Genomic DNA, 27,142 nt, shown 5'->3' with positions numbered 1-27,142 from the left:
TAAAAGGAAAGGGTCTTCAGCCTTGTAAAACATCTCCAACGGAATGTCCAGCCTTCAGAAGGGGTGTGCTAATCTCTTATATTCACAGGTGGGCAGGGACAAACTACCTCTCCTAGAGCCGAACAAAGGCACTTTAGTTTACAGTCAAGCAGAGAAGCAAGGTCCTCCAGGCAAGCCATTGAGTATGATTATAATAATAAAAGGAAGTCAAAGAAACTTTCCAACATGGAGTCAGAATTGGCTTCCTCCCTGCAACACACCCAGGGGTCATTTTAAACAGCGAAATCACCGACAGTAAGCACACCGATGAAAAAAAAACGGAAACGCGGCACTAAACAGACTGGGAAGACGATACTTATTTACACTAAGAGGGCTGAAGCAAGATAGCAAATTGCCTGCCTGCAACCTCAGTACAACCCACCACTGGTTAACTCAATATTTTCACTCTCTGAGCATATCGGGGGAAATAACCCCAGAAGGCACCGTGAATATTGATTTGGGGGTGTGTGTGTGTGTGACTATTTTAACAACTAAGCGAATTCAGTTATATCAACCAGTGACTAACGAAGGGCAACTGTGCTCCCATGGGCAAAACCAGTTTTCCTTAAGCAGATACACTAAATCAAAGCCGCTGAGCTCTGAAGACTACAAGTCCCAGCATGCACCGCTCCAGGACGAAGTCCGCATACCGCCGACCGCCATATAAGCGTCAGGTCCGCGGCTTTGGCCCGGAAGTGGTGCTTCTCGACCTAGCGCCGTTTCTGCGTGTGCGCACGCGCCGCCGGAGCCGCCGCCATCCCCCGTCGCCTCCGCGCACTCCGCGTTTCTACGGTCTCTCCCTAGAGCTTTGCCGTTGGAGGCGGTTGCTGAGGCACCGTAGGCCCCGCGCGGCAGCAGTATGGAGGAGTTTAAGTCCGAGGATTTCTCCGTCTCGAAGGAGGACGAGGACTACGCGCTGTCGGGTGAGCACTCCTGAGGCGAGAGGCGACTTGCCCCGCCCCCGCCTCGCTTGAGGCTCGCTTTGCAGGCGTTTGTGGGCCCGGTGGGAGGGTGGCGTGGTTCTCAAGCGGCCCTGAGCGCGCATCGCGCGGCCGGGTGGCCCCAGTTAGCGGACCGGGACCTTTCCCGCGGCCGATTGTCTGGGCCGTGTTCGGCCGACGCCCCCTCTCAGAGGGCGGGAACCCGCAGGTGAGCTCGACCGTTAGTGGTGGTTGGGTATCGCGTACCCTCAGCAACCCTGAACGCTTCGGAAAGGCCATCTTACGCAGACCTTCCGTCCCCAGGGAATTGCTAGCATCACGACCCCGATACATCATTTTCTGTCCTCAAAAGAGAGAGGGTGGTTAAAAGTTCACATAATGATGTCTTTGCTTCTTTGCAGTCTCAGTATTCAGCCCTTCTTAGACCTTTGTTTTATTGTTTTTCTATGTTGCCCACATCTTGGCGCTCTGTGCGCCATGCAAACAGAAATAGGCGCACGAGTTTTGGAGGAAAAGGAAAGAGTGGCTTTGTTACTTTGCCAGGCAAAGGGTTAGGGCAACACGGTAGACTAGCGCGTCAAGAACTGTGCCCCTCTCCCTGGTGAGTACGGAAAGGTCGTATAGTCAGGCAGGAGTTAGTGATAAAGGATCAAGGCAGTAACCGTCTAGTATTCTGCAAAGTTTCAAAAAGGGTGCTGGCGAGATTAGGGTGTGGTCCAGTTTGTCAATGGTGGCGAGCTTCTCTGGTCCTTTAATCTTGCCTCAAGTGGTTTCTTTGCTGTTCCTGCTTTAAATAGCAAGTGTTCTGCTGTTTGGAAATGAGGGAAGGTCCTGGAGACTGGAGTCTTGCCTGTAAGAAATTGGGGACAAAAAGGCCTCTGTGCCCAGGAGTCCCTAACGGGCCTGCTCGGCAACATGTATAGGCTTCAGACCAAAATGTTACCCATACCTACCCCTCCTGCCGTCCTGCCCGTTCCCCAGACTCCCACATCTCATTAGAAGTATCTGCTCGCACAGTTGCACTGGGTCAAACAAGATTAAAAAAAAGCCTGAAGAGTTGTCCTTGTTCACATTCTTTTGGCGGAGCCAATCATTACATTCAGTTTGAGGCTACAGCTAAGATGAATTTCTGATCAGTCCGTCACCAGTGTGGCTCTTACTGAGCTACCATTATCACTAAGACTTGACATAGTTTCCCAGCTCCTTTCCTGTGTTAGATTCTTGCCGGCCAACACTGTGCGTGCTAAGTCCCACTCTTTGTGCCCTTAGGGACTGAGGGCCCGTCAGACTCCTCTGTCCATGGGATTCTCCAGGCCAGAATACTTGAGAAGGTTGCCATGCTCTCCTCCAGGCGGTCTTCCCAGCCCAGGGATGGAACCCCCGTCTCCTGCGTCTCTTGCATTGGCATGCAGTTTCCTTACCATTAGCGCCATCTGGGAAGCTCTTTAAATATCAGCATGATTAGTTGAAAATTAGTTTTCATTGTAATCAGTTACCATGCACCTCCTTAGAAATAGTCAAATATTTCTAAAAGAATTATTTTGAAACTGAACCATTTCCATCACTTATCCCTTTCCATTCTCCACTGAAGAAACTGCTTTCTTCTTTTAAAATTTGGTATTTCCATCATCTGCTGACTTAACCCATTCATGTTAGGTCGTCTTTTAACATCTCCTTGAGTCTTTCCCCTCTCTGCCAACACACAGTTTTCCACCTTCAGACCCTTCCCACTTCCCCAGCCTGCCAATGTTCCTATGTCAATTTGGGTTAGACTGTTATTAATGTTAAGTGTTTCTTTTTTTTGGTAATGACTTTGAACATCTTGTGACTGAACCATCTGCATATGCAGTCACTGCTTTTCCTGCACTGCTTTTCTCTGGAGTTAATAATTGCCATTTTGTTGTTTAGTCATCAGTGTACTTACTACTGATTTGATCCTAAACGCTCAAAATTGTTTAAATCACCTCCCAACGTATTTAGATTTATTAGATAATCATTTGCTATTTTGAAGTCCGTCTTTGTCTTCTCATCTGCTCCAATTTGTCTTGGTTTTATAATTTTTAAACCTAAAATCTTCCATCTTGACCACTACTTTGGATGTTTTGTTTACCCTTTTCTCTTAGACTCCCTGTTCTCTTGGGTCCCATGGTGTCTTTTTTCTTGGTGTGTTCACCAAAATAAGAATAAATCCTCAAATAACTTCTTGAAGAAAAATGCATGTTAGAAACTATTTTTTTTTTTGAGACCATGACTATCTAAAAATAACCAGGTGACCCTCAGGCATGATTAATAGTTTGGTATGGAATTCTGTATTCTGTAATTTTTTAATCTGAATTTTGAAGGTACTTCTCCATTATTTTCTAAGTTTCCAGTGCTTTTATTAAAAAAAGCTTGTTGCTAGTTTTTACTCATTTACATAAGATTTGTCTCTGGACTCTGATAGAATCTTGTTTTTGTTCCTTCTGTACCTTTTAAAATTTTGGGGGGACAATTTTCTTCATTTCATTTTTTTGGAATCATCATTATTTGTATGTTGACTCTTGCTACACCTTATGGACTGGTGCTTTTGTTGTTTTTTCTCTTTGCATAAACTGTCCGTCAATTTCTTCTCTGTGCAGCCTGGCACTGGGGTTGTTGACTGGGGATGGCCTGGTGGGCTGCTCTTTGCACAGTGACTTTGAGGTTCTTAGAGGAGGTGTTAGGAGCAGTCACAGCACAGTACAATTGGTCGCATGTCAGCAACCCTTCAGCTGTTTGACACTGTAGACCAGAAACTTCCAGAAGCCACTGGGGAGTGTGTGCTTTGTTTTCTTGTTGTCCTCATAACCGGGGTTGGGCATCAAGATATTTTTAATTTTGGAAAAAAAAAAAATTTTTTTTTAACTCTTAAATAGCATCATGTTCTGTTTCATGAGTGGAGCATCTTATTGCTCTATGGATATTAGGTACGCTTTGGGCTTCTCACCGTCTGAGATGGCCCACGCTCTGTAGGTGTTTCTCCCATGACTGCGCTCACTTGCCAAGGAGACTCCATCCCCTGGGGCCACTTTGGCCTTTGGAGACAGTCAGCATTCTGTGTATGGAATGTATATCTCTCTAAATACATCTACTTATCTATCAAATAATAATGATAATAATGTTCTAAATATTTCTTTTAACTTATGTACAGTAAAATTCACTCTTAGAGTATTCTGTGAATTTTTTGACAAATGCTTATAGTTACGTAACCACGACTGAATTTAACAGTTCCAGGGCCACCTTACCCTTCCCTACCCCTGAAAATAATATTATCTATGTATAGAAAGTTTTATTTCCTTCTCTTCTGTAAGCATAGCTTTTATTTCTCTTGATAGCCTATTGTACTTGGTACAGTTCCAGTGTGTATTGAATAGGAGTGGTGAGTGTGGGCATTCTTGCCTTGTTCCCAATTGTAAGGAGAAAGCATGAGTGTTTCACCATTCAGTATAATGTTACCTTCAGGGTTTTCATAGATGCCTTAAGCACGTCACATTGTTGCGTGCTGTGGTTCATGGGGTCACAAAGAGTTGGGTACGACTGAGCAACTGAACTGAACTGATTACTTAGTCACATTACCAGGTCTGTGCAATTATGCAGGTTTTTTGCTTTTCTAAAACATTTTACAAAAGAAGAGAGTGAGGCACCCAAAGTTACTCAGCTAGATTAGATGGGCTGGGATTTGAATCCTGGCAGTCTGCGTATACTGCCTCTCAGGCCTTATGGAATTAAAGAATTCCCTCTATTCTTTATTTGCTGAGGTGAATTTTGTCAGCTGCTTTTTCACCATGTATTGCTCGTGTGGTATTTCTTTTTTTAATCTGTTACTGTGATTGATTTTAAATTCATCTCACCCCACCCCCATAAAACTTACTGGATGTAGTAGTCTACATGACTGGATTTGGTTTGCTAAAATTTTGTTGAGAAGTTTTGTGTTTGTTTATAAGGAATGTTGGTCCATAGTTTTCTGGTTAATTTCCTTGTCTGATTGGTATCAAATAATGCTAGCCTGATAAAATGAGGAAACAATGTTTCCTCTGAGTTTTTTATTCACCCTAGGTGTTTGTTTTGTTTGTTTTGGGCATTAACATGTTAGACACATTCTCTGATTTTTTTCAGTAATTCTTAGTTGTTTGATTCATGTTTAAGCATGGAGGACTGAAAAGGTGATGCAAGCTTTGAGTCTTTGGACAAGATTTGTTCATTTGCTATAAAAAGTGCTGAGGGCTTCCCTGGTGGCTCAGCGGTAAAGAATCTGCCTGCCAGTGCAGGAGACTCGAGTTCAGTCCCTGATGTGGGAAAATCCACATGCCCTGGAGCAACTGGGCCCAAATGCCAGCCTGTGCTCTAAAGCCGGGAGCCACATCTCCTGAAGCCTGGCACCCTGAAGTCCGTGCTCTGCAGCGGAGAGGTCGCTGCGGAGGGAAGCTCGCACACCGCGGCTAGGGTAGCCCTGCTCCCCACAACTTGAGAAAGCCCGTGCAGCAGCAAAGACGCAGCACAGCCAAAAATGAACAAAATAAAGCAAAAGAAAAGAATGCTGAATCACTATGCTGTCCCCTTGAAACTCGTATTGTTAATCAACTGTACTTCAGTTTTAAAAAGATTTGTTCATTTTGTGCTTTTTTTGTCTCTAGGGATGTTATTCTTATAGTAACCACATGGAATTTAATTGTAGTTTCTGTTACATAGTTTGAAATTTGCTTTTCTCTTATCAGTGCGATAGAGTATCTTTTTTCATATTTAAGATCTAGAGCTACAAACATCTCTTTGAGCTGTCTGCAACATTCACCCAGTTTTATGAAGAAAAATAAGCTTATAACAAAAATGCATGAACTTTGTTGAAAATTAGAAAATGCAGGCAATTAAACATAAAATCAGAATTACTACATCCCCACCACCTAGAGATTATCAGTATTGATTTCTTAGTGAAACCCGCTCATCTTTTTTCTATTCCCAAGTGTTTTTATTAATATTTCTTTTTTTCCCCTACCTAAAATCACACTTTTTTCATGTTTATTTGTAGCCTGCTCTTTTCAGTGAACATTTCTCTCCCTGTCCATTTCAGTAAACTTTGAGCTCATCTAATATGCAAACCGTATTCAAGTTTTCCCTGTTGACTCAGAAATGGCAACAGCTTTTTGTTCAGATCCTGGTTGAGCTCCGGACTACTTGTGTCGTTCAGTGGTTGCGTCCTTTACACCTGTTTTACTCGAGCACACTCACGTTTCTGTAGCACACATTGGCATAGAGACCAGGCGGTATGTCCTATGGAATTTTGTCCGGTTACTCCCTCATGGTATTAGGTGATTCCTTTGTCCCTTGAACTTGTGTTAAATTCGAGTGAGTAAGTGAAAGTCGCTCAGTTCGTGTCCGACTCTTGCGACCCCATGGACTGTACAGCCCATGGAATTCTCCAGGCCAGAATACTGGAGTGGGTAGCCTTTCCCTTCTCCAGGGGATCTTCCCAAGCCAGGAATTGAACCCAGGTCTCCTGCATTGTGGATGGATTCTTTACCAGCTGAGCTACAAAGGAAGCCCAGGAACACTGGATTGGGTAGCCTATCCCTTCTCCAGGAGATCTTCCTGACCTGGGAATCGAACTGGGGTCTCTGCATTGCAGGCAGATTCTTTACCAACTGAGCTATCAGGGAAGCCCATGTTAAATTAGAAGTTAGATCTAAATGCTTGGTGGGTTCAAATAAAATAATTTTAGCTTAAAAAAAAAAAGTTCATAGCTGATGTGTGTGTTTCATAATGCATGATATCGGAAAACAAAATACCTGATTATTTCCCATAGTTGTGACTTCTGGATCAGAATGAAGAGAATTTGATCCCTTAATTGTGTAATTATTTTTTCCCTTGGAACTGGAAAGTGTTTTGTGTTATATTAGGTTGGTGCAAACATAATTGCGGTTTCAGACTGAATTTTAAGTCCTGACTAGGCTCAGACATCTCTCTTAATCAAAATAGGAACCATTATAATCAACACATATTTTTGCCAACAAATAAGTTTGTTTATTCTTGTAGCATAACAATGTGTGCTTTGGGATTCAACGAATTCTTGAAAAGCATTTTCTGAATCCTGCTTGTTGTGGAAGCATTTTCCGTGCTAAAAGTTGTCAAGATGCTTGAAGTGGTAGTCAGTTGGAAAGAGATCAGGTAACGGCAGAGGAAAGAAAACTTTGTAGACTACTTCGTTCAACTTTTGAAGCGTTTGTTGTGTGATGTGCAGTTGGGTATTGTCCTGGAGAAGAATCGGGCCCTTTCTTTTTGACCACTGCTTGTTGCAGGCATTGCAGTTTTCGGTGCCTTTTATTGATTTGCTGAGCCTACTTCTCAGATGGAATAGTGTAGCCAGGATTCAGAAAGCTGTGGTGGATCGTACTGGCCGCAGAGCACCAAACAGTGACCATGGCCTTTTTTGGGTGCATGTTTGGGAAGCTCCAAAGGGAGCTTTTTTGTCCAACCACTGAGCTGGTCATTACCAGTTGTATATGATCCACTTTTCCCGACAGGTCACAATCCAGTAGAGAAATGGTTCATTGTTGTGTAGAATAAGAGAAGATGACATTTCAAAAGCACGATTTTTTAAAATTTGCGGACAGCTTATGGCACCCACTTATTGACCTTTTTCACCTTTTCAATTTGCTTCAAATGCCAAATGACCACAGGTGGTCGACCTTGGGTTCTTAGGCAACTTCTGTAGTTTTAAGAGGATCGGCCTCAGTGATGGCTCTCAGTTGGTCCTTGTCAACTTCCGATGGCTGACTGATATCTCTCTTCAAGGTCTCCTTTGCAAAACTTCTTGAACCTCCACTGCCCAGATGTGTTGTTGATGTTGCGGGTTGTCTCCGCTGTTTTACAACATTTTGAACTCAAAGAAATTGCTCGAATTTTCTCTTTCTGTAACATTTCCATAGTCTCAGTATAAAATGAACAGCAAGTAATAAGTCATTAGCAAAAAAAGAGAGAAATGTGCATTAAAATGATGTATAACATGACCACATTCATTTAATTTATTCCAAAATCAAATGCCAAATTTCAAATTACTTTTGCACTAACCTAATAATATACTTAATCATTAAAACTTAAATTGTCTTTTACCTGACATGATAATCTTTGGTTGAATTACTACCATCATTGTGGTGAAAGAGTGAGTCTCTTTCTAGTTTTGTGGTTCTTTTGCATTTATTGGTTGATGTTGTTGGGAAAGTGCAGCTTTTCCTGTCAGCTGGAGCAGGATGAATATTTAATTCATTTCTCTTAATTACCAATTTTCAAAATTGGGAATAATCTTAATGGTAACGTAAAATGGTGCAAAGTATTTTTTCCTTTTTTTTCAAAATTTGTAATTAGCATAAAGGGGTAACAGTTTTTTTTTTTCCCCCAATCAATTCAGTGTATTTCAGTAATAGTTATTCCTTTTAATGGTTTCGGCATCACTTTTGGCCACTAAAAGTTCTTTCAAACTAGATCTTATATCCTTTTAATGTGACCCATTATACCTAACTTCCTTGTTTTCTGGTACAGCAAAATTTCCCCATTTCACCTTGTGCTTTCCTTCCCTCAAATCCAAAGTTAGCTGTACTTTTTGGGGAACCCTTTTTGAGTAGAGTCATGAAAGAACACAATCTGAGCTTTAAAGAAATGCTCGTTGTTGGTAGAGTGACATTGCTTCAGAGCTAGAAAATATTTACCTTATAAAATGTTTAGAGTTCGGAATTTTTTTCCATGTAATCGGGGCTTTTAAAGTTTTTTTTTTTTTAATTTTAATTTTTTTAACACCAAAAACATTTTGTATTGGGGTATAGCCTATTAACAATGTTGTCATAGTTACAGGTGAACAGTGAAGGGACTCAGCCATACATATACATATATTCATTCTCCTGGAAACCTTGCTGGCACATAACACTGCCATCCAGGCTGGCGCATAACGTTGAACAGAGTTCTGTGCGCTGTACAACAGATTTTTGTTGGTTATCCATTTTAAATACAGAAGTGTATACATAACCTTCCCAAAGTCCTTAACTATCCCTCCTCCAACCCCTGCAACCATGAGTTCATTTTTTAAGTCTGTGACTCTGAGAGTTCTGAATTTAAATTCAGCTTTAACATTTGTTTTCACTTAATTTATTTGATTTTATAATAGTATGATTTCTGTTACTCTGAAGATCTGGATTCTTTGGCATTATTAGCATAACAACTTCCTTCCTTTTATCTGTATTATAAAATAAATAGTTTCAAAATAACAACACTGATGTTATTTCTCATAATATAACTTTTCTGGTCTTCCAGTTCAGTTCAGTCGCTCAGTTGTGTCGTGTCTGACTCTTCCCGACCCCATGAATGGCAGCATGCCAGGCCTCCCTGTCCATCACCATCTCCTGGAGTTCACTCAAACTCACGTCCATCAAGTCGGTGATGCCATCCAGCCATCTCATCCTCTGTCATCCCCTTTTCCTCTTGCCCCCAATCCCTCCCAGCATCAGAGTCTTTTCCCATGAGTCAACTCTTCTCATGAGGCGGCCAAAGTAGTAGAGTTTCAGCTTTAGCATCAGTCCTTCCAATGAACACCCAGGGCTGATCTCCTTCAGAATGGACTGGTTGGATCTCCTTGCAGTCCAAGGGACTCTCGAGTCTTCTCCAACACCACAGTTCAAAAGCATCAGTTCTTTGGCGCTCAGCTTTCTTCACAGTCCAACTCTCACATCCATACATGACCACTGGAAAAACCATAGCCTTGACTAGATGGACCTTTGTTGGCAAAGCAATGTCTCTGCTTTTGAATAGGCTGTCTAGGTTGGTCATAACTTTCCTTCCAAGGAGTAAGCGTCTTTTAATTTCATGGCTGCAGTCACCATCTGCAGTGATTTTGGAGCCCCCCAAAATAAAGTCTGACACTGTTTCGACTGTTTCCCCATCTATTTCCCATGAACTGATGGGACCAGATAGCATGATCTTCATTTTCTGAATGTTGAGCTTTAAGCCAACTTTTTCACTCTCCACTTTCACTTTCATCAAGAGGCTTTTTAGCTCCTCTTCACTTTCTGCCATAAGGGTGATGTCATCTGCATATCTGAGGTTATTGGTATTTCTCTGGTCTTTAACCTTTTGCTAAGGATGTACAGTCAAAATACTGTTTCTAAAGTACTTGGAGTAAATCCTTTTTTAGTGGGTTGTGTTATCATTTTGGTTATGTTTATATATTTATTTAAACTTTGCTTAATTTAAGAGCTTTTCAGAATCCTGCAGAGAGGTCAACACAGAGAACTCGTGCTTCTGCCACTGGCTATACCCCACTGTGTTGTGCCCTGGCCCTTACAGATCGCAGTTTTCCTTAGTTTTCTGTTTTTCCTTATAGTTTTGCCTTTTTAGATTCCATTAGTATAAACTAACACAGTACAGCGAGGTGCCCACCACTGTTGGTTTGTTGTAAGTCATTTTACTCAGATTTTAGGAGGAAGCAAAATTACTTTTGTGTGTTCAGATATCTCAAGAGACTTTCACTTGACACTTGGTGTCTAAAACATGACTTTCTTCAGTTTTAGAACCCTTGTGTTGACTAAATAGTCAGCCTCAAATGCTTATTTGCAAGATTTTCTTATGGGTGGCTCACTCTCATCAGAGTTTTGCTTGCTTTTTTTTTTTCAGTAGTGAATTTGTTTATTTTTGGTTGTACTGGGTCTTCTCTGCGTTTGCGTGGGCTTCCTCTAATTTTGGCAGGCAAGGGCTGCTCTCTGCTTGGGGTGCACCAGCTTCAGTAGTCACAGCTTTTGGGCTCAGGCTTAGTAGTTGTTACACAAGGGCTTAGCTAATCCGTGACATGTGGAGTTTCCCCAGATCAGGGATTGAACTCAGGTCTCTTGCATTGGAGGTGGCTTTTTATCCACTGTGCCACCAGAGAAGTCCAGGAATTTTCTCATTAGTTTTTTCATTTTCTGAAAAATTTTTAGTCATCTTTATTTTGTAAATGCCTCTCTGAGGAGATTAATTATAAAGTTTTTTTTCTTTTTCCTAGTTTTGTTTCCTCTAAATTCCTTTGTTTTCAGTCTTGCCTTTGATAGTAGAGGCTTTCTTCAAGTGTTTAGTGGTCTTAGTTCGTTGTGAGTGAATATTTAAAAGCTAATTGGAAGTGCAGGGTTATTAAAAATAGCACTGTTTATAACTGGCCCCAAAGCAAATGGCTGTCAACAGAAAAATGGATAAATAAATTGTGGTTTAGTCTATAGTGACACTAGGGATGAGAATAAATACGCTACAGTTATATGCAAGGAACTGGATGACTTACAAATGGAATGTTGAGTGAAAGATGATGTATGCAAGAGTACATATTATAAACTTCTTCCTAAAGCTCAAAACCAAAACTAATCTGTGATGTTACACTTGAGGATAGCAGTTCTCGGGCGTGTGGCTGGTGCTAGTGATTGCAGTAGGGCACCAGGGGCTTCTGCAAAGCTGCTCATGTTCTGCTTCTCAGATGGGTCTAGTTACACAGGAGTGTTCAGTTTGCTTAATTTCATTGACCTGTACTTTAGTTCATGTGCGTTTTGGTATGTTATACTTGCAGTAAAAGCTTATGTGAAGTGAAAAAGAATAAATCTGGTTGAATCTGTGTGTACAGGATCTGTGACAGCTACCCACAGAATGTGGTCAGACTGGGCATCCAAGGAGCACTTTTGTTGGGGACCCTGAATGTCACTGTCCGAAGGTGGGAAATCGATATATTTGCTTTTTCTGCTATGCCTAGCTTGAAGTCTTTAAGCCTTTTTCTAAGCCTCTTTTATTGATAACACAAAGTATGTTTTGTTTAGTTTGAAAGATGTCCAAGATGAGGTAGAAACATCAATTTCTTCTTTGAAAATTACAGAGGTAGTTTTGGAATTTCTGTTCATTTATTCAGCATTTACTTTTTCTTTTTTTAATTATTTTTAAATTTTTATTTTTACTTTATTTTACTTTACAATACTGTATTGGTTTTGCCATACCAGCATTTACTTATAAAGACATACAGATCTGTGATCTCATGGTATGTGGAGCATAGCAGAAATTGCAAACATTAAATATAAGTGGGATGAGTTAAGGACGAATTATGGACTGCCCTGGAGGCCTGGAATAGGGGAACTTATCCTGTCTTTAGAAACAGGGAGGACAACCCTCAGAAAATTATACTTTAGTCTGGGGAAGAACAGAGGAAAGCACTAGACTTTTTTTCTGAGTGAAAATGTGTCATCTTGATGCCAAAAACTTTTGCTTCTGTCTTTCTGACCACCTTCTTATGTGATTTCAGGTGGAGAGCGTCATGAAGATGCTGTAAATGAATTAGTGAAGGAAGGTGAAATGGCTGCTGAAGAGGATTCACAGAAAACCAAAGGGACAAAAAGAAAAGCTGAGAACGTTCTGGCCAGGTGATGCTGCCCTCAAGGCCCTGAAGTCAGCCGCTGTTGACACAGCCATCCAGATTGCTGGGATTGGTCTGATGACAGATTTCTTTCTGCTAGAATTTCTAACCTTTTCTCATTGAGGGAAATATTTGGAGACATTTTAGGATTTAATTCTTATTCTCTGGGAAGCTTTAAAAATGAGCTTTAACTTAAAAAAAAAAATTCATATGTAATAAGTGTGCCTGATTTAAAATGAAAAACTTAGAAATTCTCTGGCTATCTAGTGGTTAGGACTCCGTGCTTCCAATGCCATGGCCTGCGTTCAATCCCTGGTTAGGGGACTAAGGTCCTAGAAGCTGTGTGATGTGCCAAATAGAAAAAAAAGGGGCAGGGGGTGAGAAAGACTCAATTACTAGAAAAAATAATGTATCCCATCCCTAGCCTTTGTTGCTTTGTGAAATTATGAAATTTCTCAAGTTATTTAAGTCAGATAAGGGAACCTTTCAGTAGAAGTCTTCCTGGACATTAAAAAGTAGATTGTAGAAAAAGAATTTTGAGTATTAGGTGATTGATTTGAAGTCAGAATAGCATTAAGCAATTTAATCTTGGGTTCAGTGCCTTTATCCTTGAGTTTTTCTGTATTCCATTTTTGCTATCTTCAGAAAATACTCAAGAAACAAGGCTCCCCATTCCTCACACAGTGAGAACCCTAGGAAGAGACAGTCTGGATAAATCTGAGGCTCTCGTTAGTCTCTCTCATTAGTCTCAAAAGTCAAAAATATCTGGCGTATGTATGTTCTCAGAGGTCTCTTCTTGAACATACTGATTCTGTGAAGTGATTTTGGGTGTTTTCTTTGTTAGAATAGCTAGTCCTAACTCAGAAGTAGAACAGCATATATTTTGGTTCTAAGTGTTTTGGGAAAATGCTAACTATATGAGTTGGGTTCTTTTTTTCTTCCACAGAATCTCAGCTTACCTCTCACACTCACTGTATCCTGTGTGTTAATCAGTAGTCCCTGATTTCAAGTTTTCTGAGGTTTACAACATGTTTGGAATTCAGGAAGGGATAACTGAAATTATTTTGCCCGTTTATTTTGTTTTTTCCTTGTGATGGTGATTAGGAAGAGAAAACACAGTGGCCTCTCTCCACAACACGAGGACGAGGAGGATGCCAGCAGGGAATCTGGAGGGAGTATTAGTGAGAAGGAAGATGCAGCTGCAGAGCAGGAAAAAGGCGCCGAGTCCGAGGGTGCCAGGGAAGAGGAGGAGGAGGAAATGTTGGCCAGCTCCGTCAGTGACGTAGAACCAAAATCGGAAGTGCCTCCGTGTACACAAGTTAAAGTAAGTTAATAGCTGAATGCGATGAATGTTTTTCAGAAATTCCCCAGGTAGACTTTTTAAATTTGCGAACTCAGATTTGAGGCTTAACAACAGAAATCAGACTAGCGGCCTTTTAATACTAACCCTACCAAGTGAAAAGCAAAGTATTCCCTATGGGAGGAAACATAAGATTTTCTAATCAAATCAATTTTCAGTGAGAATTTAAGTGTTTGGAGTTGAAACAAATGTTAAGAATTGCCAGGAACAACATGTTTGAGTGGAACTTTAGTTTTTATTTTGTATCGAACTTAATACACTTCTTTTTCATAGACAGGAGAGGAGAATGAAGAGATGGCTTCAAGTAAAGTGGTCAAAGCAGAAGAACAGGAGAAACCTAAAGAACCAGAAGAAGCTAAAGTCACCAAGGTGTTTGATATTGCTGGTGAAAAAGTCAGGTAGGATGACGTTTACAAACTTCAGCCTGGTTCTTTTAAAAAGGAACATCCTTCTTTTAGTAATATTGACTGTTTGTTTATTGGCTGCACTGGGTCTTCATTGCTGCACCTGAGCCTTCTCTAGTTGAGGCAAGCGGGAGCTCCTTTCTAGTTGAGGTGCGCGGGCTTCTCGTTGGTGTGGCTTCTCTTGTTTGGGAGATAAAGGCTTAGTTGCTCTGTGGGATGTGGGATCTTCCTAGGCCAGGAGTCAAACCCTGCATTGCAAGGTGGATTCTTAACGACCTAAATGGAACATCTTTTTAAATGGGGTTAGACATCTGTCCTTGTACCAACCCATCTAAATAGTTTGGAAGAATTCTGTTAGAACTCAAGGTTCTTTTCCATTAGAACTCAACAGTGGTTCCATTAATTATCAGGGAACATGAGAATGGTCCTTTAACATATGATAATGTAGTTTGGAGGTAGTATGAAGTGGATGACTAAATAGAAACAAGAAAATGTAAGAGTTCAGCATTACATATTTGGTTCCACCTACTTGTTGCCATGCATTGTGACTTTGGCAATTTCTCCCTTTATTATTTTCCTTAAAATTGGGCTATGTGAAAAGTGAAAGTCGCTCAGTTGTGTCCGACTCTCTGCGACCCCATGGACTACACAGCCCATGGGATTCTCCAGCCAAAATACTGGAGTGGGTAGCCTTTCCCTTCTCCAGGGGATCTTCCCAACCCAGGGCTCGAACCCTGGTCTCCCACATTGCAGCAGATTCTTCATCAGCTGAGCCACAAGGGAAGCCCAAGAATAACGGAGTGGGTAGCCTATCCCTTCCCCAGCAGATCTTCCCAACCCAAGAGTAGAACCAGGGTCTTCTGCATTTGCAGGCAGATTCTTTACCCGCTGAGCTATCAGGAAAGTCCCCAACTTTTTCATGTATAAGCCGCACCCCCCCAAACCTTTGAGTCAAGTGACAATTAAAAGTACTAAGAGACGTAGACCAAGGATACCACATAAACCAGTTAGAATCAAATGGGTTCAATAAAGTCAACTTCCACTGGACCTTGATCCTCAGGCAGCAAGCTAAGTGACATACCCAGAGGTGCCATGACAGTTACAAGGCGCTATCAGAAGATCAGAAAGGGGGCGGGGCCAGCTCCTGGACATCTCCATCCCTTCCCCAGAATAGTTGGAATAATCCTCCTACTCGTTAGTGGCTGAAATTACCCAGCTCATGAAAGCTGACCATGCCACATTTCTAGAGAAGTTTGATTCTGTTACTATTATCTCAATATTATTTTTTCAAGCGATTCATAGGTTTGTTACTAGTTTAGAAAAGCAGTATAGTCTTAATACTCTTGGCTGTTCTGGATGAGAGCCACATGCCTAGGATTTCTTCTTCCCCATTTATTTAAAATTATAATATGAAAACAGCAGATCTGTAAGATACAGTTAGATAACAGGTGAAGTTCCTCCTGGCATAGTGATTTGACTTAGGTCTGTCGTGAATTGATTAGTAATAACTGTACTTTCAGAAGTCATCTTCCTGCTTTATCAGTAGTCAGTTCCAGTCATTTATCCCATCAAGTTATAATTAAATTTAAGTTGTATTTCAGTGGGAAAAAGGGATTTCCTATGTGTGAATTTTTTATATGGAAAATACAACTCAGAATATTCTATGAAATGTGTTAACTTATAAGAACTGTTCTTCAGGCTTTAAACTTTCACTCCTACTCTTATAATTTATTTGCTTTTGAAAAATATGTTGACTCAGTTCCATGTGTGAAAATACTAAGATGATCACGAATACCAAACTGGGAATGCCCTTATTGTCCAGATGTTAGGAGTCCATGCTTTCACTGCTGAGGGCCCGGGTTCAGTTCCTGGTTGTGGGAACTGAAATCCTGCAAGCTGGGTGTCTTGGCCAAAAAAAGCAAAACACCCAAAAAACCCCTCCAAACCAAGCAGATAAATCAGCATGTTTTACTGTATAATTGGGATCTTTAAATTGGGGACCATATGGTTATCATTTCTCTTTTGGAAGAAATAAGTTTATTCTGTATTTCATCATTCTTAGGTCACTTTCTTCATAACCATTGTACATCAACATATATAACATCCACTTCTATGATCAGTTTTCAGTTTATCAAATATAGTCTTCTAAATTTAATGCATTAGCTTTACATAATTCATAGTTTCTACTACCTTGATAAGAATAATGGGGGTTTTTTGGTTTTGTTTTTTTATAGTAAGATGTTTTTCAATGAAAGAAGCAGTGTGTTGATTTATATTCTAACACAGACTCCTTAATGTAAACTGTTACCCTGTCCTGCAGCTGTGTCATTGGAACTTATTCTTGCAAACACTTACACTTCAAATCTCATCTGATATTATAGGATCCTACTTTTATTTTAACTGACAGATAACTGTCAGTTAATGTTTGTCAGCAAGAAACGGATAAGAGACTCCTTTATATCAGACTCATGTTTAAATCACATATACTAAAATAACTTTCCTATCAGCAATAAACTGTCATTCTTCAAACTGCTTTGAAGAAATACTTTGCTAACTTTGTCGTAGTTTCTTTATCATAACCCAGATCCCGAATACTTTAAGCCATGGTGTCACTGGAAGAGAACTCACTGGTTTTAGTGCCACGTGATAAAAAACCAAGCCTACTGTGTGAGGGCTCAGAGACTAAAACCAAGCTTGACTTCACTAGTCCCTCATTAACGAAATGAGACACTTTGGAGTCACTTCCATTAGCATCGTATGGTTTACTACTGCTGCTGCATTCAGAAAAGATGTGGGGTTTTTCTTTTTTTTTTTTTTTCCCCTCAAAAATGTATGGTTTGGTTTTTTGCCACTAGGACTAAAAATACCAGTTTAATGTTCTTAGCTTACTTACTGAACTGTCCATTTTAAAAGTTACACTTGATTGTTATAAAATAAAAATATAAAGATAAAATGATTGTTAAAAATAACAGTTTATACAGAGAAATGCTTATCAAATTTCTGTGTTTAAATTGATAAAACAACCCTAAATTTTCAGGCACACTATAATGTGGTCTCCCTACACATGAATGATATGCTAATATCACATTAAAGCAGCTTGCAGGTTTGATAGTACCTGAGTTTGGTCTATGCTGTGTTTAATGCAGTGAGTTCATTATTCACGTCCTGAATATTATGACATTGTCAAATTGTTATGCAAGTTTTTAACTCTTTAATTCAAAATTTTTGTACCTCTTCCTTGGAACAATAGCAGATAGTTTTCCGTGTTCATGTTTTTGTTAGCTTTATATACAGTTCTACTCAGATCTTTCCAGAATTATTCCAAAACGTTCATCAGAGCTGTATGTCTTGTCCAATCCAACATCCAGTCCGAGATTACCCTCTGCATTTAGTGTTAAGAGCCCATCTGTGTTGCAGAATATCTCTGTTTTGGTGGTTGCATTGTTTCTTCATGGTTCAGTTCAGTTCAGTTCAATCGCTCAGTTGTGTCCAACTCTTTGCCACCCCATGAATTGCAGCACACCAGGCCTCCCTGTCCATCACCAACTTCCGGAGTTCACTCAGACTCACGTCCATTGAGTCGGTGATGCCATCCAGCCATCTCATCCTCTATCGTCCCCTTATCCTCCTGCCCCCCATCCCTCCCAGCATCAGAGTCTTTTCCAGTGAGTATGAGGTGGCCTAAGTACTGGACTTTCAGCTTTACCATCATTCCTTCCAAAGAAATCCCAGGGCTGATTTCCTTTAGAATGGACTGGTTGGATCTCCTTGCAGTCCAAGGGACTCTCAAGAGTCTTCTCCAATACCACAGTTAAAAGCATCAATTCTTCGGCACTCAGCCTTCTTCACAGTCCAACTCTCACATCCATGGGGCTTCTCTGGTGGCTCAGAGGTTAAAGCGTCTGCCTGCAATGCAGGAGACCTGGGTTCAATCCCTGGGTCAGGAAGATCCCCTGGAGAAGGAAATGGAAACCCACTCCAGTATTCTTGCCTGGAGAATCCCATGGACGGAGGAGCCTGGTGGGCTATAGTCCACTGGGTCGCAAAGAGTCAGAGACGACTGAGCTACTTTACTTCACTTCACATCCATACATGACCACTGGAAAAACCATAGCCTTGACTAGATGGACCTTTGTTGGCAAAGTAATGTCTCTGCTTTTCAAAATGCTGTCTAGGTCGGTCATAGCTTTCCTTCCAAGGAGTAAGCATTTTTTAATTTCATGACTGTAATCACCATCTGCATGTAAGTTTAAATAAGCAAGGTGAAAATATACAGCCTTGACGTACTCCTTTTCCTATTTGGAACCAGTCTGTTGTTCCATGTCCAGTTCTAACTGTTGCTTCCTGACCTGCATATAGGTGTCTCAAGAGGCAGGGCAGGTGGTCTGATATTCCCATCTCTCAGAATTTTCCACACTTTATTGTGATCCACACAGTCAAAGGCTTTGGCATATTCAATAAAGCAGAAATAGATATTTTTCTGGAACTCTCTTGCTTTTTCCGTGATCCAGCAGATGTTGACAATTTGATCTCTGGTTCCTCTGCCTTTTCTAAAACCAGCTTGAACATCTGGAAGTTCACGGTTCACATATCGTTGAAGGCTGGCTTGGAGAATTTTGAGCATGACTTTACTAGTGTGTCAGATGAGTGCAACTGTGCGGTAGTTTGAGCATTCTTTGCCATTGCTTTTCTTTGGGATTGGAATGAAAACTGACCTTTTCCAGTCCTGTGGCCACTGCTGAATTTTCCAAACTTGCTGTTATATTGAGTGCAGCACTTTCACAGCATCATCTTTCAGGATTTGAAATAGCTCAACTGGAATTCCATTACCTCCGCTAGCTTTCTTCATAGTGATGCTTCCTAAGACCCACTTGACTTCACATTCCAAGATGTCTGGCTCTAGATGAGTGATCACACCATCATGATTATCTTGGTTGTAAAGATCTTTTGTGTACAGTTCTTCTGTGTATTCTTGCCACCTCTCTTTAATATCTTCTGCTTCTGTTAGGTCCATACCTTTTCTGTCCTTTATCGAGCTCATCTTTGCACGAAATGTTCCCTTGGTATCTCTAATTTTCTTGAAGAGATCTCTAGTCTTTCCCATTCTGTTCTTTTCCTCTATTTCTTTGCGTTGATCTCTGAGGAAGGCTTTCCTATCTCTCCTTGCTATTCTGTGGAAGTCTGCATTCAGATGGGTATATCTTTACTTTTCTTCTTTGCTTTTCGCTTCTCTTCTTTTCACAGCTATTTGTAAGGCCTCCCCAGACAGCCATTTTGCAGTAGGTGTTGTGAGAGGCATCAGAGGGCAGACACACAAACCATAATCACAGAAAACTAGTCAGTCTAATCACTTGGACCACAGCCTTGTCTAACTCAGTGAAACTAAGCCATGCGGTATGGGGCCACCCAAGACTGGAGGATCATGTTGGAGAGGTCTGACAGAATGTGGTCCACTGGAGAAGGGAATGGCAAACCACTTCAGTATTCTTGCCTTGAGAACCCCATGAACAGTATAAAAAGGCAAAATGATCGGATACTGAAAGAGGAACTCCCCAGGTCGGTAGGTGCCCAATATACTACTGGAGATCAGCGGAGAAATAACTCCAGAAAGAATGAAGAGATGGCGCTAAAGCAAAACCAATACCCAGCTGTGGATGTGTCTGGTGATAGAAGCAAGGTCCAGTGCTTATAAAGAGCAATATTGCATAGGAACCTGGGATGTCAGGTCCATGAATCAAGGCAAATTGGAAGTGGTCAAACGGGATGGCAAGAGTCAACATTCTAGGAGTCAGCGAACTATGATGGACTGGAATGGGTGAATTTAACTCAGATAACCATTATATCCTCCTGGTTAGCTTCATGTTAATCACTTTAGACCATCAATACTATGTTGATGATGCTTTGCCCTCAGCATATCACATCATTACCACCTGACATTGGTGCTGATGAGTTAGACCGCTTAGGCGATATCTGTCAGGATTCTCCATTACAAAGACAGTCTTTCCCCGTGTAATCATTTTTGGGACCCATTAAATCTTGATGATGTAAATTAGGAATGTATTTTGCTGCCAGAAATCACACTGGGAACTATTGAGTTGTCCAGCAGAGGGTGGTAGAACACTGATGGTGAGCCTCTAATGTTTGGAAGTCCTACAAAAAATATACAGAAAGAGTTTACTCTGTTGCTAGGAATACAGTGTTAAATACTGGAAATCTTTCTTGGTTTGCATTATTTCTCATGTATCACTTTGAATATCTAAGGAAGATCTATTATAACTTTACCATTGCCTTGACAGTGATATAGGCTGGTGGATAACTTTTGTCGTGAGAAATCATTAAATTTTCTGATCAAATCAAATTTCATGCATTTATTAATATTTATAAATATAGTTGACACAATTTTTTTTCTTTTAAAAAAATTTTCCCATTTCATTTTTTAAAAGCAAATGTATGGTGATTTTAAATACCACGTGAGTGTCCGGAAAACATGCTGTCTGTCATTTGTCAGAAGAGGGCAGCCCCATGCCTATCAAAGAAACAAATATAAAGGAGGAAAATCATTTTTTTCCCATAAATATACACACTCTCACACATATTTGATATTCAAAAGTAGTATATTCTTCTTATTGTCAACACACACATTGTAGAGTTATATACTGTGCCAAGTGAAAGTTCTCTGAAAGTCAGCAGCATAATACACGTTTATTTCTTACTGTTGCGGAGGAGTCCAGTAGAGGTTGGATAGCAGGCTGTCTTACTACTCAGCCACGCAGACACACAGGAAACACACAGACTGTAGACTTGCTGTGCCACGAAGAGTGAGGAGATACATTTTCATTTAATTTGTCTGTTTTGAGGATGAAACTTGTGCCATCAGCACTGCCCTTTGAGTCTAGGACTTTTGTGGTTTTCATTTCTACAAAGAAGAACGGGTTCTCTTGGTTGATAGGGGTCAGTAGCCTGTGGTACAAGCTAGAGAAGGGAATCGGGGACCAGGGTGCTCCAGATATGAACATTCAATTGGTGTTAGCCCCACTCCTTTCCTCTACCTTCAGAGGTTCCTGGTATCTCTATTTCCTCAGCCTTTGTAGGATATGGCTTGTTTTCTTGCCATTCCACATGGCTACAGCTTGAGAGAGCAGAGCACACACCTCAGTCAACTTTTAACTTGTCTGTTTGCTTTCTGCCTTCAAAGAATTTTAACTGACATCATTCTCCTGTTAGGCCTATTGTTACCCTTGTGTCGTTCTGCCTCTGTAAATGTATTAGCACTATTTGATAGGGTTTTGGTAGAGAGTGGAGAATGAAGAGTGTGTTCATTCCATCATTTCCAAGTGAAAGGTTCCACTTGTTCTTCGTGAACCATCTTAGTTCTCTAGATTCTGCCCAGGGCAAGGAGATTTAGAGCAGCTTTCTAAGCCAGTATTCTTGTACTCTGCATTAAGCCTCAAAGTGGATGTATGTTCATTTTGTTTTTTTTCTATAGCAATATAAGGAATCACTCCCAAAATTAGCAGCTTAAGACCATGTTCTATTACAGTTTCTTGTAGTTCTGGCAGAGTTGGACTTAGCTAAATGTTTCTTGTGCAGAGCCCCTTTTGCAGTTGTTGTTAATGGCTGGGTCTGGGAGTATCTTGAACGTTTATTTACTTCCGTGTCTGGTGCTTGGGTTAGGAAGACTCAAGACTTGGGATCTGGAACAGACACCTTAGGTATCTCTCTCTCGGTATTCTCGTGTGTTCTCCAGCATTGTGGCCTCAAGGCAGACACATTTTCTGTGGTAACGGGGATTTTAGAGGTTCATTATTGAGAAGAGAATCACCTGAAAGCTCTGTTATTTTTCTTAGCAAGTCTTAGAAATCATGTCGTGCCCTTTCCACTGAACCTTGTGAATTGTGGCAGCCACAAAGTCCTATCAGTTTTGGGGGTCAGGGGTGACATATACTCTTACTTTCATAGGGGTAGTGTCAGGTTCTGGAAGAACATGAGAGTTGGGAAATTTATGGCAACTATCTTTAGGAAATAGAATTTACTAAAGGTTTCTCTTCAGCAGTGCTACTTCATCTCTGGATGAGAAAAAGTAACGTAGCCCCTTAGAAATTAGTCTTTTCACTCATGGGTTATAAATGTGTTAGCTGTTGCTACAGGAGTGCTACAGACCATCCCGAAACGTAGTGGTATGCCACCAAGCATTTTTCTGTTACACCTGTGTTTCTAGATATCGAGGGTTCAGCTAATCTAGGCTTGTCTCCTAACTGCTGGTTGGGTTGAGACATGCAGCATGTGTCTGTCAGCCATCTGGGACCTGCAGCTTCCTGAGGCATATTCTCATGGCTGAAGAGAGGTATTCAAGGGCAAGTGGAACAGCGCAAATGCATTTAAAGCTTCTTTCCCTGTCACATCAGTTAATGTCATTGACCATTGAAGTAAGTCATATATCCAAGCTCAGCATCAGTCGGGGGTAGGGGGTGGGGTGGGAAGTGGGGAAGTATCTTCTTGGGCAAGAAGGAAGAAGTGAATATTTGGGGAATGGTATTCTATAATCATAAAAATTCTCCCTCTTTTGTTTAATTCTTCTCTCTTTACTGAGAAGTTTACCTAGAATAGTTACATTGTTCAGTAGCCAAGTCATGTTCATGTTCGACTCATTGCAACCCAGTGTACTGTCACATGCCAGGCTCCTCTGTCCTCCCCTGTTCTCCAGACTTTGCTGAAGTTCATGTCCTTTGAGTCTGTGATGCTATCTAAACATCTCTTCTGCTTTACGCCCCCCCCTCCCTCCGCTTCTCCTTTTTTGTGTCTTTCATTTTCCCAACATCAGGGTCATTTCAAATGAGTCACCTGTTCATATCAGGTGGCCAAAGAATTAGAGCTTCAGCATCAGTCCTTCCAGTGAATATTCAGGACTGATTTCCTTTAGGATTGATGGCTTTGATCTCCTTGCTGTCCAAGGTACTCTTAAGAGTCTTTTCCAGCACCTCAATTTGAAAGCATCAATTCTTTGACACTCAGCCTTCCTTATGGTCCAGCTCTCAACACTGTACATGACTGCTGGAAATACCATAGCTTGACTACATGGGCCTTTGTTGGCAAAGGGATTCTTCCACTTTTTAATATGCTATCTAGGCTTATAGTTTTCCTTCCAGAAAGCAAGTATCTTTAAATTTCATGGCTGCAGTCACCATGCACATTGATTTTGAAACCCAAGAAAATAAAATCTATCATAGCTTTCACTTTTTTTTCTTCTATTTGCCATTAAGTGGTAGGACTGGATGCCATTATTTTAGTTATTTTAATGTTGAGTTTCAAGTCAGCTATTTCATATCCTCTTTCACCCTCAAGAGATTCTTTAGTTCCTGTTCACTTTCTGCCATTAGACTGGTATATGTATTTCTGAGCTTGTTAATATTTCTCCTGGAAATCTTGATTTCAGCTTGTGATTTATCCAGTCTGGCATTTCACATGATGTACTCTGCATATGACTTGTATTAGCAGGATGACGATATACAGCCTTGTTGTACTCCTTTTACCAACTTTAACCTGTCAGTTGTTCCATGTGCGGTTCTGTTTCTTCTTCATACAGGTTTCTTAGGAGACAGGGAAGGCCTGGTATGTCCCCGGAACATGAGCCCCCCAGATCAGAAGGTGGCCAACATGCCGCTGAGGAAGAGCAGAGGTCAGTTACTAATACTTCGAGTAAGAATGAATCGACTAAGCGAAAGTGGAAACGACGTTCAAATGTGGTCGTGACTGGTGAAGAAAGTAAACTCCGATGCTGTAAAGAAGAATACTGCATAGGAACCTGGAACGTTAGATCTATGAATCCAGGTAAATTGGATGTGGTGAAGCAGGAGATGGAAAGAATAAACATCGACATCTTAGGAATCAGTGAACTAAAATGGACGGGAATGGGCGAATTGAATTCAGATGACCATTATATCTATTACTGTGGGCAACAGTCTCTTAGAAGAAACGGAGTAGCTATCATAGTTAACAAAAGAGTCCGAAATGCAGTAATTGGGTGCAATCTGAAAAATGACAGAATGATTTCAGTTCGTTTCCAGGGCAAACCATTCAACCTCACAGTAATCCAAGTCTATGCCCCAACTCCCTATGCTCCAGAACCTGAAGTTTACCGGTTCTATGAAGACCTACAACACCTCTTGGAAATAACACCGAAAATAGATGTCCTTTTCATCATAGGGGATTGGAATGCAAAAGTAGGAAGTCAGGAGATACCCAGAATAACAGGAAAATTTGGCCTCGGGGTACAGAATGAAGCAGGGCGAAGGCTAATAGAGTTTTGTTACCAGAACAGGCTGGTCATAGCAAACACCCTTTTCCAACAACACAAGAGACGTCTCTACACATGGACATCACCAGATGGTCGATACCGAGATCAGATTGATTATATTATTTGTCGCCAAAGATGGAGAAGCTCTGTACAGTCAGCAAAAACAAGACCTGGAGCTGACTGTGGCTCAGATCATAAGCTCCTTATTGCAAAGTTCAGGCTTAAGTTGAAGATAATACCAAAAACGACTCGGCCATTCAGGTATGACCTAAATCAAATATCTTGTGATTTTACAGTGGAGGTGACAGATAGATTCATGAGATTAAGAGACTAGAGGGGCACAGAAATTAAGCCTGATAGAGAGTAGAACCAGATTTTGGGTGGTCTTGAATGTGAGGTTCAGCAGTTTGTATTTTACACTCTGAGTAATACTGATCCATCACAAGAACTTAGGTAGGGGAGTAACTATGTTTTTATTTTTTTGTTTCTTTGTTTGAAGTCATCTTTTGAGGTTAAAGCAGTCATAGCCAGTGAAGATACTTTTTTTTTTTTTTAGTTTTTTATTTTTTAAATTTTAAAATCTTTAATTCTTACATGCGTTCCCAAACATGAACCCCCCTCCCACCTCCCTCCCCATAACATCTCTCTGGGTCATCCCCATGCACCAGCCCCAAGCATGCTGCATCCTGCGTCAGACATAGGAAGATACTTTTTAAAAATTATTTTATTTTTGTTTTGGTTGCCCTGGGTTTTCAGTGCTGCTCATTGGCATTGATCTTTGCAGAGAGAGTGACTATTCTCTACAACTATTATAGTGCACTTTAAATGTGAAACTGAGCAGCTAGAATTTATAGAAAGCCCAGTGTTCTCCTTATTTATGCCCTTTTCATAGGTTTTGTTTCTTTTTATTTACCCTCTTATATACTTGATGTCTCCTTCTTTGATGCAGGGGGACTAATGAAGTGGGTGAGACCTCTCAAGAAGCAAAATCTGTATTCAAGCAAACTGAAAAGGGCAAACCTCAGGCTAATGTCCCTTCAAATGTGTCATCAGTTCCTGGTGGATCAGGGTGAGTACTGCGTCTCAGGCCTAGGTGTATCTGGCACATTGGAGAAGATGTTTTCAGTACAAGGATGCTATTTGCCTGTAGTTTTCATGGCTCTCTCTCTTGAGAAAAGGATTCTTTCTGCTGTTGTTGTGCCTCTGCTGAAGTACTTGCCAAAATGAAGGGTATAGAGGTAAATTAGCCATAGTTTTTTTGGTTAATTTTGAAAAAAGTCCTGATTTACATTGTTAGACACAGAGTTGAACAGGTAGTAGCCCTAACTTAAAAAAATAATTTTTGTATGAAAGTGTCAGCAGTTCATCAGAACTTTTAGTAAGTGTTGAATGGAGTACTTGCTTCCACCCGTAAGGATTTCATAGGAATAGAGGAAGGTCAAAGCTGACTTACAGTTTTATTAGCACATTACCAAGAACTCGGTTGTTTTTCTCCCTACATATTTTCCATAGTACATCATTTATCCTGAGAAGACAAGAATTCTTTCTTTGGAGGAAGGAGTAATTTCTTTTTAGCCTACATGCAAGAAGTAAAGCTGGCAGGCAGAAGTAGTCAGGGCCCTCACCGAGAGCGGGAAGCAGGGACTGCACCCAGCGCAGCACTGCTCGCCTCAGCCTTCGGAGGCGTTCGGGCCACATGTGGCCCAGTGGTAACTCACTGACATTTCAGTCGGTTTGCTGCTGCTGCTTAATAACTGCAGTGCATACCAACCTTCCATAGGGGACAGTTTTGGGGGGTGTGAGGTCCTGGTACCCTTAGTAGTCCACAAGCAGAAGGTTCCTGGTACCTTTATTTCTGTTGTGTGGACTCTGTTAAGGCTGCTTGTGGCTAAAATCAGCTTAACTTTTGTATTAGATTATTTAACTAAATGCTGCAGTCAAAATGATCAAATCTTTGTACCATAGAAAATTATTTAAATTTTATTTTTCTGTTGACATTCCTAAATCTGGTATAAATGTTTATCAGTAAAGTATTGCTTCCTCTGGAGAAGGAAATGGCAACCCACTGCAGTATTCTTGCTTGGGAAATCCCATGGACAGAGAAGCCTGGTGGGCTGCAGTTCATGGGACTGAAAATGTCAGAGGACTGAGCACACTCAGTGCATTATGCAGAGAGACCATAGGTGTGCCTTGGAGTTCTGCATTCAGAGCTGCTTTAAAGGTGTCATCCGCATAGTATGACTATAATGTTAGGTTTCTAATTTAAAAAATAGATATGCAGCAAGCAACAAGGGTTTACTGTATAGCACAAGGAACTGTAGTCAATATCTCGTAATAAACTATAATGGAAGAAATTTTCAAAAATAATATATGTATACATGTACAACTGAATCAGCTTGCTGTGCACCTGAAACATTGTAAGTCAGCTATACTTCAATAAAATATATGTTAAGGAATAAAAATTACTACCTGTGAACTAGATCTTTTTTTTTCTTTTTCAGTGGCCAGTGAGTATAGTCGTTTCTAATAAAGTTTTCAAACTTAGTATTTTTATATATATAACATAGAGAAGGCTCTATAGAGTTTTTATTTGATTCTCTGAGTAATACTGAGCCATCCCAAGAATTGAGTAGGAGAGTAACAGGATGTTTGTTTGAATTCACCCTTCAGTGTTTTCCAGTGGCGATT

General features: G+C 40.8%; 1 protein-coding gene across 4 annotated transcripts in view; it reads left to right on the top strand.

The window, feature by feature from the left end:
* The first annotated feature begins 783 nt into the window (after positions 1–783).
* Positions 784–27,142, top strand: part of LOC101117010 (craniofacial development protein 2-like) — a 42,220-nt gene continuing 15,861 nt past the window's right edge. For 3 of the 4 annotated variants that reach the window (XM_004014912.6, XM_012189560.5, XM_042230741.2), the window contains exons 1-6: positions 784–962; positions 12,286–12,403; positions 13,501–13,720; positions 14,030–14,154; positions 23,744–24,715; positions 25,404–25,523. In XM_004014912.6, the coding sequence (XP_004014961.2) occupies positions 899–962; positions 12,286–12,403; positions 13,501–13,720; positions 14,030–14,154; positions 23,744–24,715; positions 25,404–25,523 (1,619 nt within the window). In that variant the 5' untranslated portion in view covers positions 784–898. Of the gene's footprint in view, positions 963–11,619; positions 11,707–12,285; positions 12,404–13,500; positions 13,721–14,029; positions 14,155–23,743; positions 24,716–25,403; positions 25,524–27,142 lie in introns of all 4 variants that reach the window. The other variant, XM_060398255.1, reaches the window with a different exon arrangement.

This window comes from Ovis aries, chromosome 14 (assembly GCF_016772045.2).
Source record: "Ovis aries strain OAR_USU_Benz2616 breed Rambouillet chromosome 14, ARS-UI_Ramb_v3.0, whole genome shotgun sequence".
NCBI classification, from domain to species: Eukaryota; Metazoa; Chordata; class Mammalia; order Artiodactyla; family Bovidae; genus Ovis; species Ovis aries.
This window is presented reverse-complemented; position numbering and strand designations above follow the sequence as displayed.